Source organism: Neophocaena asiaeorientalis, unplaced genomic scaffold (assembly GCF_003031525.2).
Source record: "Neophocaena asiaeorientalis asiaeorientalis breed wild unplaced genomic scaffold, Neophocaena_asiaeorientalis_V1.1 scaffold114, whole genome shotgun sequence".
Classification (NCBI taxonomy): Eukaryota; Metazoa; Chordata; class Mammalia; order Artiodactyla; family Phocoenidae; genus Neophocaena; species Neophocaena asiaeorientalis.
The window spans coordinates 9,693,977-9,708,231 of NW_020173116.1; the positions used below are offsets into that span (position 1 = coordinate 9,693,977).

The 14,255-nt window shown below is 48.9% G+C and overlaps 1 protein-coding gene across 1 annotated transcript in view; it reads right to left on the reverse strand.

Annotated features, from left to right (window-relative positions):
• The window catches only part of AFF3 (ALF transcription elongation factor 3), a 474,009-nt gene that overhangs the window by 33,363 nt on the left and 426,391 nt on the right, over positions 1 to 14,255 (reverse strand). Inside the window, exons 13-14 of the mRNA XM_024743692.1 lie at positions 6,422 to 7,393; positions 1,770 to 1,894 (exon numbers count right to left, since the gene is read on the reverse strand). Coding sequence (XP_024599460.1) covers positions 1,770 to 1,894; positions 6,422 to 7,393 — 1,097 coding nt within the window. The remainder of the gene's footprint in view (positions 1 to 1,769; positions 1,895 to 6,421; positions 7,394 to 14,255) is intronic.

Sequence of the window (14,255 nt, forward strand, 5' to 3'; positions counted from 1 at the left end):
TTCTTCCCAAGGTGATTCTAACACTGCAGCGGGCCTGTGCTCAGGTGCCCCCACTCTCCAATTTCCTCTCCGGGTTTTAGTACTACTCTACATCTTCTCCTAACCTTTCAGTTTACATTTTTATGTGTTGCGCTGAAACATTAATCTCCCCTTAAAAATTCTATGTACACAGTCAGGGAGAGTGAGGAGTGTCTTAGCAGAGGATAAAGTGGTTTCTGAGCTGTGCTATTTCTAAATGGAAAGGACTTCTATGACTGATGATAAGCTGCTCCCTTATAATAAATATCTGGGACCTGGCTTTGCTAGGAAGCCTTTGTCACAGAGGGGATTCAGTGCCATGTGGGTCTCTCTGGAACCCCTTGAGAGGAGGGACTGGGTGGCCGTTTCGCCTTGGAGACCCAGATCCTGTCTGTCACCGCAAATTCAGTCTACACCCAATGCCTTTAGGTGTGTCATATGGAGATTCTGCTCGTTTATATTTTTCATTGGTGTAATAAGCTTATTCAGTTTGTAAGTTTTCAGAGTGGAGGGTGTGTTTTTGAAAGGACAGAACTGTGTGCAACTAGTAACTGGTCTTTTGTTATAAAGAAGTACTTCCAGCGCACCTGGAGCTGTGACAAGAAGCACACGTCCAGGCATACTGGTTAGTCTTGGGTTAAACCAAGGGAAAGGAGTCTGCATGGGACAGGCTGGGACCTGGGACCCTCTGCTGCAGTGCTTGCACCTGGACAAACATCTCCTTGAGCCACAAAATACAAAGAAACTACAAGGGACTAAAAATAACTGCATGCACAGGGCAGTCGGAACAAATTATGAACAAGATACAAAAAGACCAAAAACCCAACTGCCACTTCTGAGGAGTCCGGAGCAAAAATGCAGGGTGTCAGAAGCAAAACTAGGTTACTGCGCACGACCCCTGCACTTGGCGCCAACAAGGGGGTGAGCAGACCTCCTAAGCCACCCCTCCAGCCTGGCCCCACCCTACCCTCACCCCATTTAAGGAATCAGCTGGCCCCGCCCTAGGAAGGAATCAGACCCCTGGCCCCACCCTACCTTCACCCCATTTAAGCAATCAGCTTGCCCCCCATCAGACAGCGTGCAAGGGAATCTGTTACTTGTCTTTGTTCCCTCGTGCTACAGCATGAGCCCCAGTAAAGCCTTGTCTTAATTTCTTGTCTGGCCTCTTATCAATTTCTATTGATTAAGGAGCCCAAGAGGCTTGGTAGGCAACATGGAGACCCAGAGCAGAGCAGTCACTCAAAAATCCGACTCTCCCCCAGTAGGCATGTGCCTCTCAGACCCAGACACGCCTCCAGCACTAGGTTACTGCGCACGACCCCTGCACTTGGCGCCAACAAGGGGGTGAGCAGACCTCCTAAGCCACCCCTCCAGCCTGGCCCCACCCTACCCTCACCCCATTTAAGGAATCAGCTGGCCCCGCCCTAGGAAGGAATCAGACCCCTGGCCCCACCCTACCTTCACCCCATTTAAGCAATCAGCTTGCCCCCCATCAGACAGCGTGCAAGGGAATCTGTTACTTGTCTTTGTTCCCTCGTGCTACAGCATGAGCCCCAGTAAAGCCTTGTCTTAATTTCTTGTCTGGCCTCTTATCAATTTCTATTGATTAAGGAGCCCAAGAGGCTTGGTAGGCAACATGGAGACCCAGAGCAGAGCAGTCACTCAAAAATCCGACTCTCCCCCAGTAGGCATGTGCCTCTCAGACCCAGACACGCCTCCAGCTCCCTCTGCCTTCCTGGGAGCCTGAGTACCTGTTGACGTTCACGTTGCAATGGTTTGCGGACAAAGTACTGCTGGCGGACGCAGTGAGTCGTGAAGAGCTCTCCTTCTCTCCCTGAGCCTTCCTGATCTCCCGGCAGTCATCTTCGCTGTCACACTGCATGGGAAGAAGCAAAAGCCAGTCAGCTTTGGATTTCAAGGGATCACAGCGAGCTCCCATCGCCAACCAGCTCATCTGGGCTTCTCTGGACAACATCCTGAGCATCAATGTGGCTGCAGCATTCTCGGCCCTGGCCTGGGTTCCCCATCAGTGACTCCGTGAACAAGGAAGAAATCTGTCAGCTTACTGAGAGGAAAAAGCGTGACACGAAGATCACCAGTGAACACTTCTTTACCAACAGGCAGATTCCACCCTCCAAAGAAGACCTGTTCTGGAGCTTCAGCATCCCTCCCTTCGGCATTTCTTGGTACCCAAACAAGGCACAGCGACCTATCCTGGGCTTAATGTTGTAAGGGTAGTGACAAGCTCGGACCTTTCTTTTGAAATTCATGGCCTCAAAGGACATTTTTATAAAACAGTAGTTTGACTGGATTCTCGTTTTCCACGATTGCATTTAACCTAGGCGTGCACTAGGGTGTGATGCACGAATTCCATTTTTGGTGAGATCGCAGCAACACAGTACAGACACATTCAGGGCTCTCAGCAGAGCTTTCCAGGAGACAAGCTCCGGCACCAAAGATAGAGAAATTTTGACCTTCTCTCTCTAGCTGGGATTGTTACACAGCCTCAACTGCAAGGACCCCAGCAGCTCACGCTGAAACTGTGCCCGCAATGAGGGCCCAAGCCAAAGCTCTGAACCCGCAGTTCTGGCTTCCAGGGCTCTGGCAGGGCTAGACTCTGCACCCTGGGCAGCCAGGTCTGTGGTGTCCCATCTCCAGCACCCAAAACTGAGGGCTTCACACCCCAGATACTGAGTAAAGAGTGCTGTGAAAATGTTCTTTCACTTCTCTGTGTGAGTTTAATGATGATTCAGTAGATTTCATGAGGAGAGCTGAATGTGAGACTTAGTGTAAATGAAGTTTTGTAAGTTAAAATAAAAAAGCCCATGAATAATAAAATTATTTAAATACAGAATACTATGGAATATACATGTATATGTTTTTGTACATCTCTCTATCTACATATACCTATACAGCTATATATATTTCCAATCTATCTGTATGTTTATCAATTTCTATCTCTGAAATACCTCTCTCTCTCTCTTTCCATCAGCCTGTCCATTTATCCATCCATCTCCAGATGACTGGCTGATTCACTCATTAATCAATTAATCACCTGGGGACTGAGGGACAAGTCAATCCAACGAGTAAGGGGGAGGGCAGGGTATGAGAGGAAAACAGAAGGAAAGAGGGTAGGTATGCAGTGAGCTAACCCGCATTACTGCATTATATCATGTGAATCTGACAACACCCCTGCAAAGATGTCACCATTTTACAAACAAAGAAACTGAAGTCCACAGAATGGAAGGTCACCCAGGAGGCCAGGGCTGACTGCGTGATTTGCGGGGTTCAGTGCAAAATGAAAATGCTGGGAGCCTTGTTCCAAAAGCAGGAAAAGATGCTTGATGTCAGTCTTGGTGATGATTTTTTTGGATTTAACACCAAAAACAAAGGCAACAAAAGCAAAAAATAAACAAGTGGGACTACATTAAACTAAAAGGCTTCTGTACAGCAGAGGGAACCATCAACAAAATGAAAAAGCAACCTACTGAATCGGAGAAAATATTTCTAAATCATATATCCGAGAAGGGATTAATACCCAAAATATATAAAGAACTCATACAATTCAACAGCAAAGAAACAAACAAAAAAATCCAGTTGAAAAATGGGGAGAGGATCTGATTAGACATTTTCTAAAGAAGACATACAGACGGCCAACAGGTACATGAAAAGATGCTCAACATCACTAATCATCAGAGAAATGCAAATCAAAACCACAACGAGATAGCACCTCATACCTTTCAGGATGGCTATTATCAAAAAAACTAAAACTAGTAAGTCTGTGAGGATGTGGATCAAAGGGAACCCTTGTGCACTGTTGGTGGGAAGGTAAATTGCTGCAGCCACTGTGGAAACAGGATGGAGGTTGCTCAGAAAATTCAAATAGAACTACCACACGATCCAGCAATCCCACTTCTGGGTATTTATCCAAAGAAAACGAAAACACTCATTTGAAAACATATCTGCACCCCCATGTTCACTGCAGCGTTATTTACAGCGGCCAAGACGAGGAAGCCAATGTCCGCGGCTAGACAGATGGATAAGGGTACTGCGGCATATATGTGCGTACAACAGAAGAAGGAAGCCTGCCATTTGCAACAACACAGATGGACCTAGAGGGGATTATGATAAGTGAAATAAGTCGGACAGAGAAAGACAAACACCTTACGACCTCACTGACATGCGGAATCTAAAAACAGAAACCAAACCTCCTCCCAGCTTATGCTGTCAGACTGCTGACTGCCTGGGGTTGTGGGGAGTACAAAATGGATGAATGAGGTCAAAAGGTACAAATTTCTGGTTATAAAATGAATAAGTCATGGGGACGTAATGTAATATACAGCATGGTGACTATAGTTAATAATACCGTGGTGCATATTTGACAGTAGCTAGGAGAGGAGATCTTGAAAGTTCTCACCAGGAGGAAAAGAAATTTGTAACTATGGAGAGTGACGGATGTTAACTGGACTTACTGTGGTCATCATTTTGCAATACTTATAAACCAATATCAAATCATTATATTATACCTCAAAAAAAAAAAAAGCAAGCAGCTAAAGACTATAAAGTACTAAAGTCGGAAACATTTTCTTGTCTTTCGTGTCTTTCAAAGTCTCTCTCTTGACCTGTCACGCTGTGGTTATTTGCTATTTCACGTTGTGCTCCTTGAGGCATGGGGATACCTGGGGGGCACGTGCAGACACTCCCAAGTACCGGGGGCCTGGGCCTGCGACAGGGCGCTTGTGCGCAGCCCACCAGTGAAGGGCTTCCCCCGCCAGCCAGTTGTGGAACCCACGGGTCAAGGGGTGAGGAAGTCCAGTTAGGCATTTCCCCTTCCCCAAGGCCAACTGGCAACCCCTTGCGGATTGGACTGCAATCTCCCCTGGAGGACCCCTCAGTACTGGGATTGGGGGTGGGGAGATGCCCACCCTGACCCCGACCCTCATTAGGCCTGTGCCTTGGCCCCTGGATGAGGATGAGGATGGGGATGCTACACAGGGCTAGGAGTGCAAAGGGGCCACGGGGCAGGCAGAACCTGTCCTGGGAAATGGGCAGGAGGTGGGACCGCGCAGGCTCTATTGTCCCATCGCACTTCACTTACTAAACACAAATTCAAAAATAAAATGAAGAATTCCAAGATGGCAACCGCAAGCATTAAACTCCAAGGACAGAGCCCTCTGAGCAGGGGCCCTGTGGGGGAGATACTGCACAAACCTCATGCTGACTTCTTACTGACTCCAGGGGAGACCCTGGAGCCACAGACCCAGGCTGCATTCCTGGCTCTGCCCTTTCTCACCTATGTGAACCTGGGGCAAGTCCCTTTAGGCACTCTGAGCCTCAGTTTCCTCATCTGTAAAATGGGCATGACGATAATATTTGCTTCATAAAGTTGTAAGGACTTTATAGATGACTTAATATGTACAAAAACAGCATCCCTCATGGGGACGTATATACGTGTTAACTGTTGTGAATGATTTTCTCCTAAATTTGGGACCATCCACAACGACTACAATCTTTGGCTTGTCACGCATTGTGTTTTCCACTGTGGTCCAAGTTACTTTTGAAGATGTAGTAACAGGAGGGAATAAAAATCCTCAAAATTGGTTTAAAATTATCATTAAATTATTCCTGTGCTCAAAAATCTTCAAAAACGGCCAAATGGCCGAGCATCTGGGTCTGCTTCCTGACAAACGTCCTGCTCTCCGAGTACTTGAGCTGCCTGTCTCACTTCGTTCAACCCGCCTTTGTTCAGCTTGCTTCCCTCCTTTGGCGCCTCCTCATCCCTGACCCTCTGATTACTCAAAAGTCCCTCCTCCTGAGGGCCCTGTTCCCAGCCCAACGCCACCACAAAGTTCTCCTGATCAATGCCACGGGAGCGCCAGGCGCTGGCTCTGATGCACCAGGCTGGTGTGCCCTCCCAGGGCCCCGTCGTCCACGGTCCCCACTAGGCACTTCCGGATTCACGCCTCACCCCAGTCACAGCCTCTCTGAGGCTGCTGGCTTCTAAAGTCAATGAACGATCCCACCCCTTCCAGCAAAGAATGGGGTTCACCCATATTTTTTCTCACAGGCCCAGCCTCCAGCTTGCCTCTGCACATACACTCAGGGAAGATTTCCCGTTCGCCTACTTCCACATGCAGTGAGATGGACCTTAATTATCTGTAACATGGGAATAATAAGGATACTTCCCTCATTGGGCAGTGCTAAGGATTTAGCTGAGTTAATACATGTCAAGTACTTACAGAGGTATCTGGCATACATAAAGGGCTCTATGAACGTTTGTTGAGGAAAGTCACATAAAACTCCTGCTCTGGGAACATTCTAGACCAGCAGACCTGCTGCCCACAAGTTCAGGGAGAGCCCTCCCTCCCGCCGTGCCCTCAGCCCCTCGGGTTTCCAGGCCTACCTTGCGTTTCCTCTTGGATTTTGGCAAAGCCTTTTCTGCGGGCGCATCGGATGCGTGGCTCGGCGGGGCGCTTTCAGTGTCCTTGGCCGCGGGAGCGCTCAAGACCCCCGGCTCCTGGGGCAGGTGTTCTGGGATCCTGGACAGGAGGGTCAGGTCAATTTTGACCCAGAGTGACCTGACCTCGTCACTGTCCTTCAACGGGGAGAGAAGTTCATTGCGGCCGAAGGGGACCAGTGTGTAGAACTGCTCTTCCAGCTCCTTGGCAATGTCGCTGGTGGTCCTGGCGTTGATAGAGCCCACAGGGGCCCGTGGGCCGCCACCGCTGCTGCTGCTGGCAGCCTCCTTCAGCCTCGGGTCGTTCCCGGAGGCGGCAGTGGCCTTGGACAGAGGGTAGTCCTCTTGCTCCGACTCCAGGTCCGAGTCCGCGGAGGAGGACGACGAGGACGACTCGGTCTCGATGAACTCCTTGGATTTGGGGACGATCCGGCTCAGCCCCCGCGTGCGGCGCTTCTCGCCGGTTACGGCCGAGCGCAGCTCCTTGCGGTGGCTGGTCCTACTGTTGCCGCAGGGCCGGGGCTTGGGGGGCTCCGGGGGGATCCCCGCGCTCGCCCCCAGCGCGTCCGCGGCTGCGGGCTCCTCGGGCCGGTGGCTATTGTCGCCGGCGGAGGTCCTCTCGGTGCGCCGCGTGGGTTTCTTGCCCAGCTTCACCCCTTTGCTCCCCGGGGCCTTGTTCGCGGTCCTCGGCCTCTGCTCCTCCTTGCAGGCGCTCTTGATGTCCTTGTCTCTCAGGCTGGTCGGGCAGACGTTGTCGGGAAGCTTCCCGCAGTCTGGCGCTTCGTCCTTCACCGGGGTGTAGTATTGATTGCCCTCCGGCCCGTGGCTTTCATTTTGGATCAGGATAGGAGGCTTGTGGGGATTAACTTTGTTTAGCCATTTATCCAGCTGCCACTTGTTAGAGGACGCTGGTTCGGCCTAAAAGCAGAAAACCAGCAACAAACAAATATCTTTTATGATGGGCTCAGTTAAAAGGGGCCTGGCTGTTTTCCTCTTGACTTAGGGCAGACAATGGATGGGCTGGAAACACAAGGAACATGGAAGCTGTAGGTGTGTGCAGCATCAGTGGGCACACAGGATGCAGAGATGCTGTCCGCTTCCCGGTCCCCGGCACTGAAATGCCAGTACAGCAGCTGGAGGCCTATTTGGAAAATAAGGGGATGCACTATGCTTCATTAGGACCCCTTTCCAACATTTCTGAGGGTTATACAATGTATATATTTTTATATTTATACAGACACACATAAACTTGAGAGTCCACAAAAGTTAACTGGGGTGTAGTTTGGAGACCCTGAGTGTTAAAGCACTCATTTTTTGTGAGACTTAAAATATGGGGAGGGGGGCAGAATTAGAAAAGGGGACTGAGTGGAAACTAAACTCCCAAAGAACTACCTGTACGTGCCCAGTGCACTTTGATGGCTAGACTTGGTTCGTCCATCCTCAACCTGCATCCATCACACTTTGCCCGAAACATTTCAGATGAGGAGGTGACAATGGAAACCTTTCCTGCAAGCAGTTTTGCTACCTTAAAGCAAATCCTGGACATTTCAAGTTTTAAACTCTGGAAAAAAAGAAATGTCACGTAGATGCATTTTTCGAGGAGAGGGACATAGCTTTCATTCATATCTCTAGGCAGCTACGTCTTATTCAAAGGTTAAGAACGGATGCTTTTACAGGGAGTAAATGTTGTTGATTTCTAATAAAAGTCCATTTATCCAGCATCTGTGATTATTAATAGAAAAGAAGTATATTGATAAGTATAGAACTTTAGCTAGAGTATTATCAATTTGTGAATATAGGTGAAATGGGGAAAATTTTTGAAGTGATTAAGGTGATGTATTTTTCCTTCCCTATGGTCTCTACCCTACGAATTCATGGCTTCTGATGATCCAGGGAAAGACTAAATACCAGCCGAAAATAAAGAATCGGCTTAGCTTTGCACTTCAAACTTGGTTGGTTAAAGCCCAGAGTGAGTCAGGCGCCCTTGTAGGCGAAAACCACTGTTTTCTAACATAATAATTTCTTAAAGCTTCCTTTCACGTATCAAGATTTGGTTCTCAACAGTGAGGTTGGTATTAAGAGCAGAACTTGGGGCATAGCCACATGCAGCAAGGATCTTGGGGCAGGGGAGGGAGGGGAGGGCAGTAATATTAGACCCAAGGGTCCTGGCTGAGTCTGGAGGCATCTGGGGCACAGCTTAGGGAGATGGGAAGCCTTTAATGGGCCGGCAGGGCCTGGGGCCAAGATGAAGTGGCCACAGAGTGTGGGCACCAGGCACTGGAGCTGTGGCAGGGACCGTGGACATCCTGCTGGTTCCCCCAAAACAGATGAGACTGTCTACACTTCAGGGAACCACAGCGCAGGGTGTCCAGGGACTGGGAATGACAAGAGACCTTTCAGTGGAGGCCAGCATGGGGATTCCAGGCCCTTTCCTTGGCACCCTGAGGAAGGGGCGCCTCTCCCAGGGATACAGGTGTGGAAGGGGAATCTCTGATGACCCTGATAGGGAGTCTGCTGTCTGACTTAACTTTCTGCTTCATTTGCTTTCATGCCATCCAAAGGACCAGGGCTCCCAAAGCAAGAGGCAAAAGAACAAAACGATACATCTTTTTTTGCACCTCTGAGTTGTCCTGTGTAAATTCTGACCTTGCTTTAATTTGGCTTCTCCAGAGACAGGGGACAATGGAACCTGCAGAGCACACCTGACCTGGTCCATCCTGCGACAGTGACGCAAGAGAGGAAGCAGGGCAGCAGGGCCTCTTCTTCGCCAAGGGGAAGCTCTCGCCTGCCCTGAGATTAGCCAGGTGTGGTTGAAGGCTACTTTGGTGGCAAACACAGCTATGGCTCTGAGGCTGTCTCCTCCCCACCCCATTTCTCTCGGACCACCGGAGAGTCAGTGACTTCCGTGCCTCAGTTTCCCCAGATAAATGGGGCCCAGTAATAAGAATGGATGCTGAAGCGGCCTTGCAGAAGGGGACACACACGGGGAGAGGGTGGACCATTTATGGCAGAGCCTGCCACTCACACTGGCCCCAGCGCCACGTCTCACGCTAGCTTGCCCTCATCCCCAGCAGCCTGGGCCTCCCACACCTCACATCTCTTATGTGGGAGAACACAGACGTGTGCCTGGAGCTAAAACACAGTGGCTCACAGGGAGACTCCCACTAAAACTTCCTGGAGGGAGCGTTAACAGTGAAGGGAGAACTGAAGCACTTGAGTGTGGCCCCACTGCCTGATGTGCTCTAGGGTCATTTTTTCTGCTCTTCACAGCTGAAGAAATGAGGCTGAAGGACCATTTTCAACACATCACTGAATCACATTCTCTTTCTCAAAGGATCTACAAGGGCCTCCCCTTGCCCCTCCAACAAAAATCCAAATTCCTTGGGCATCCATCATCTAACAGCCATCTTTCCTTGCCAGAACACCTACAATGTGCTCCCATTTTATATGTATCATCTACCTGAATCCATACAGGTAAGAAATACTGTCGCCCCTAGTTTGTAGATGGGGCTCAGAGAGGTTAAGTGAAATGTCCAAAGCTGCAGAGCTACCAGGCACCACCAAGGCTAAACCCACATTTGTCTGGGCTTAAAGACCAGATTCTCTCCCCTGCTGCCTTGCCAGTCTCCCATTACTCTCTGGTGTAGCCTCACGAAAGAGGGACCTCGTTTCTTTTGAGGAATGTCAGTCTTCAACCTAAAATGATAGACTTAGATTGATTTTTGGAGACACCACTAACTCTCCAAATAACACCTGTGGCCTTCTGTTATCCTTAATGCATCATCTTTTGATGTCCATAGCCATTTCATGTATATAAATCTTGTGTCTTCAACAAAGCCAAACACTGCTTTCCAGCAGGGGCCAGGTCTCTGCTTCTTTGTATCCCTCGCAGGACCCGTAACAGGTTAGGGGGACAGCATGCTATGACTCTGCTCCTACCAATAATGACTCACAATGAGCTGTCACTCCACTTGTATCACTTATTCCTCAGAACAACGTCACAGATTAGACGGCATGGGATTATCTGCCATTTCGGGGATGAAACAATTGTGGCCAAGGAAGCTCAAACAGCCAAGAATTAGGTGGCAGGGGAGGAGGGTGAACTCAGGGCTTGGGGTTCCTTTCCTGCCACGCTGCTGGCTCTGGTCCATTTCCTGAGCTGTCCATCAGGGTTTCTGCCCAGTGCATTTGATTGTTTCCTGGCTTGCTGCTTTGTATTTCCATCCAGGACTCTCCTCTCTGATCAATCTTCCCTCTGATCAGTGTATAAGCTCTCCACTGTGTACTTTAGTCTCCACTTCATCTATACCCTTCAGAGCACCCACTGCCACATACCCCACAGATGCCTAATTAAGAAGCCTGTTGAATCAATGAATAACTTGTATCGTGTACCTGCTGATTTTCAAGAACAATCTAGGGCAGCATTTTCCAAAGTGCGCTTTGAGTTCATATATCCCATAAAGAAAAGTTTCCGTGGTCAGATACATTTGGGAAATGCCACAATGGAGAACACCATTTACATGAGCAAAATTAAGGGCTGAATGATGCCCTACGGTAAAGAAACAGGTGAAACCCACTTTCTTCTGGATCTCCTCAAAATCCTGTGACCAGGCTCTTTCTTGTCCCTGCAGCATCCTTTACTTGGGGAACACCGGTCTAAGGAGCTCTGTGTGCTGGTGTAAACGTGCTAACTGAAGGGTGAGGCGCTTCCCCCTGTGAAGCTCTGGCGTGAAAGGATGTCCCAGGCCAGGAAAGAAGATACAACTCAAATGAAAACAATTAGGCTGGGGAGAAGCAAGCAAACGTCAGGCCACCGAGAGGGGATCTGCAGTGACGGAAATACTGTTTTCGGGGTCTCTTCCGTGCTAGCTTGCAGACAAGGGCTTATACTATGGTGATTCATGAGAAATGCAGTGGCTTTCTACAGCCACGGCCATAAACAACAGCTCGTATGAAACTCAGGAGAGCCAAGTGGGTGTCCAGTGCTGGACGTTGAGGGGGAGAATGCAGGTGTCTTGGAATATCATGAGGGTCTCCTGCTTGATAACAGGAGGGCTTCAGGATACTTCCAGGAAGGAAAGGAGGGCCACAAATGTTCTGCTGCAAAGCAGCGTGAACAGGTCTTCACAAGGGAATGTGAGGTGTGTGGCTATAAAGAGCTGGATTGTCCTGTGGCGGGGAAGGAAGAGGGGTCTCACTGCTCTCTTTAAGGGGTCCTGGGCCAGCTTGGCCAGAAGAAAGCAGAGATGCCGTGGAGGCTCAGCGGGTAATGCTTCCCCTCTTCGCGACTTTCATTCTACAAACTCACTGTATTTTTCTAATTTCTTTTTTTTTTTGGCCATGCCACACGGCTTCTGGGATCTTAGCTCCCCGACCAGGGATCACACCCGCGCCCTTGGCAGTGAAAACGCGGAGTCCCAACCACTGGACCACCAGGGAATTCCCTCATTGTATTTCTGAAGGGCGTGTCTCTCTAGTCACCTTGGGAAAAATGTTAAAAGAAACCTTACTTTTATTCCAAGGAATACATTCCTTTCCAGCAGAAAGAAGTCACCTGCAGTGTGGCTACATCTCTTTGTCACTCCTGCACTCCCTCTGCATAGAGAAGCCAGGAGTTGAAAGCTACACGCGGCCTCAGGCAACTTAAACTTTGAGGCCTGTGTTACCAGACTCCCCTCCTTCTCCTCAGCTAGGGGCCTCTGGTAGCTGCTGGAAGAAACAAGAAACCGCAAGTGCTTCCTTTCATCACCCAAGAGTTCAGGTCTTTGTAATTATCTCAGTGACATTTAGAGAGAATCTGCTTAAAGCCGTTTATAGCTGTACTTCTCCGAGGCTGCTTTCAGCCTCACCTAGAAACTCCAGGAGTCACATTTCAGCATGCAAATGAGACTCAACTTTCCTGAATTTAACCTTCAAAGTCACAAAGAGCCTGGGGTGGAGGTAACATTCACAGACCCTAACGCTTTTAATCTACCGCCACTGTCCCCCCTGGCTCTTGCGATGTCCCTGGAACCCAGTTCTTTCTACTAAATATTCTGGAGTTTTTCAACAAATTAGAGCATAAAGCTGGCTCTGAAGAAGCCCGGTTAACGCCTCTGTTTTATTTAACCCCTGTATTTTTCTTTGTTTCAAATTACTCCCATTAGAATATCAGCTCTGTGAAGACAGGAACCTTCTCTGTCAGCTCATTGCTGTCTCTCAGGGCCAAGCATCATACCTGTGGCAGAGACTCAATAGATCTTCGTCGAAGGAACACTAAATGAGTGAATGAATGGATGAATGAATGAAATGATGAAGAAGGAAAAATAATTTAGCTTCTGGGAAAAGTCAGGATTATATCAACATATGGCTTTTATAGGTTAATGTTGCCAAGGGCCTTCCCCTTAAATAGGGAGATAGGGATAGAAAGACAGGTAGGGAAAGGGAGAGAGACAGAGAGAGACAGAGACACAGGTACACAAGCTGGAAACATGGGTCTTGCTGGCCCTTAAAGGTGCTTCTGGGGACTTCCCTGGGGGTCCAGTGGTTAAGACTCCACACTTCCACTTCAGGGGTCACAGGTTCGATCCCTGGTCAGGGAACTAAGATCTGCACGCATTGCCGTGTGGCCAAAAAAAAAAAACAAAACAAAAAAACCCAAAAACCTCTCACCGCCAAGGTCTGCATATGTGAGTTTGGTTTCATTTTTTTTTTTTTTTGCGGTACGCAGGCCTCTCACTGTTGTGGCCTCTCCCGTTGTGGAGCACAGGCTCCGGACGCGCAGGCTCAGCGGCCATGGCTCACGGGCCCAGCCACTCCGCGGCATGTGGGAGCTTCCTGGACCGGGGCACGAACCCGTGTCCCCTGCATTGGCAGGCGGACTCTCAACCACTGTGCCACCAGGGAAGCCCTTGGTTTCATTTTAGAGCATATTTAGAAATTTGGGCCCAGAGTGGTACAGAAGGTTGTAGGTAAAAAGTTAAATCAAATGTTTATACACTCAAGAAGAAGCATATTTTATTCCCTCTTTAGAAATCAAAGTCTACCCTTACAGATCCAGGGACTAGAGAAGGGTGCTCTCAGACCTCTCTCAAGAATCCATGCTCTGAATTGCTATTAAATTTTCCCCTTTTTCCCCTTTAAAGTAGAAGTAGCAATGGCTTTTATTGGGACCTTATAATATTTTTATACGAGGCACCTAAATCTTCCACACAGATATTCATCATAGCTATAAAAGTTTTCATTAGTATTTGTAAGTTGATGTTAACTTTCCTTTTTATATTTTCACAAAGAAAACAAAGGAGGTTTTATTCATATTTATAGCCCTTGTTCTCCTAATCTGTGATGAACTGAAAAAAGGTAAGATCCTAACCATGTCTAATCCACAAAACTCCTTTCCCCGTGATTTACGGGGGCTCACACTTCCAGGCGGGGAGCTGCCCTGTCTGCTTATTGCCTCGGCTGACCCTTAGGGAGACCCGATCCTCAGGTTATTTCCAGTCAGTGATGTTTACAGCATACTTGGAAAGTTCTGGAAGTCAAGATAGAGAATTTTGGGACCATAAGAGATGAAGTTTCTAGACTTCAAAGGAAGCTCTGTGATTAGGAGGACTGTGAGGAGGGGCTGGGGGAAATGAGCCTAAACCAACCCCGGCAGGCTGCCAGGAGGTGGTGGCCTAGAGAGGTCATGGCGCCTCGCAGGCCAGTGTCATAGCACTGAGGCTGGAGGAGCAGGAGGTGTGAGACCACACTCGGAGGAAGACTGACCTCGCTCACCGGGTCGGGGAGAAGCAGGCAGGGG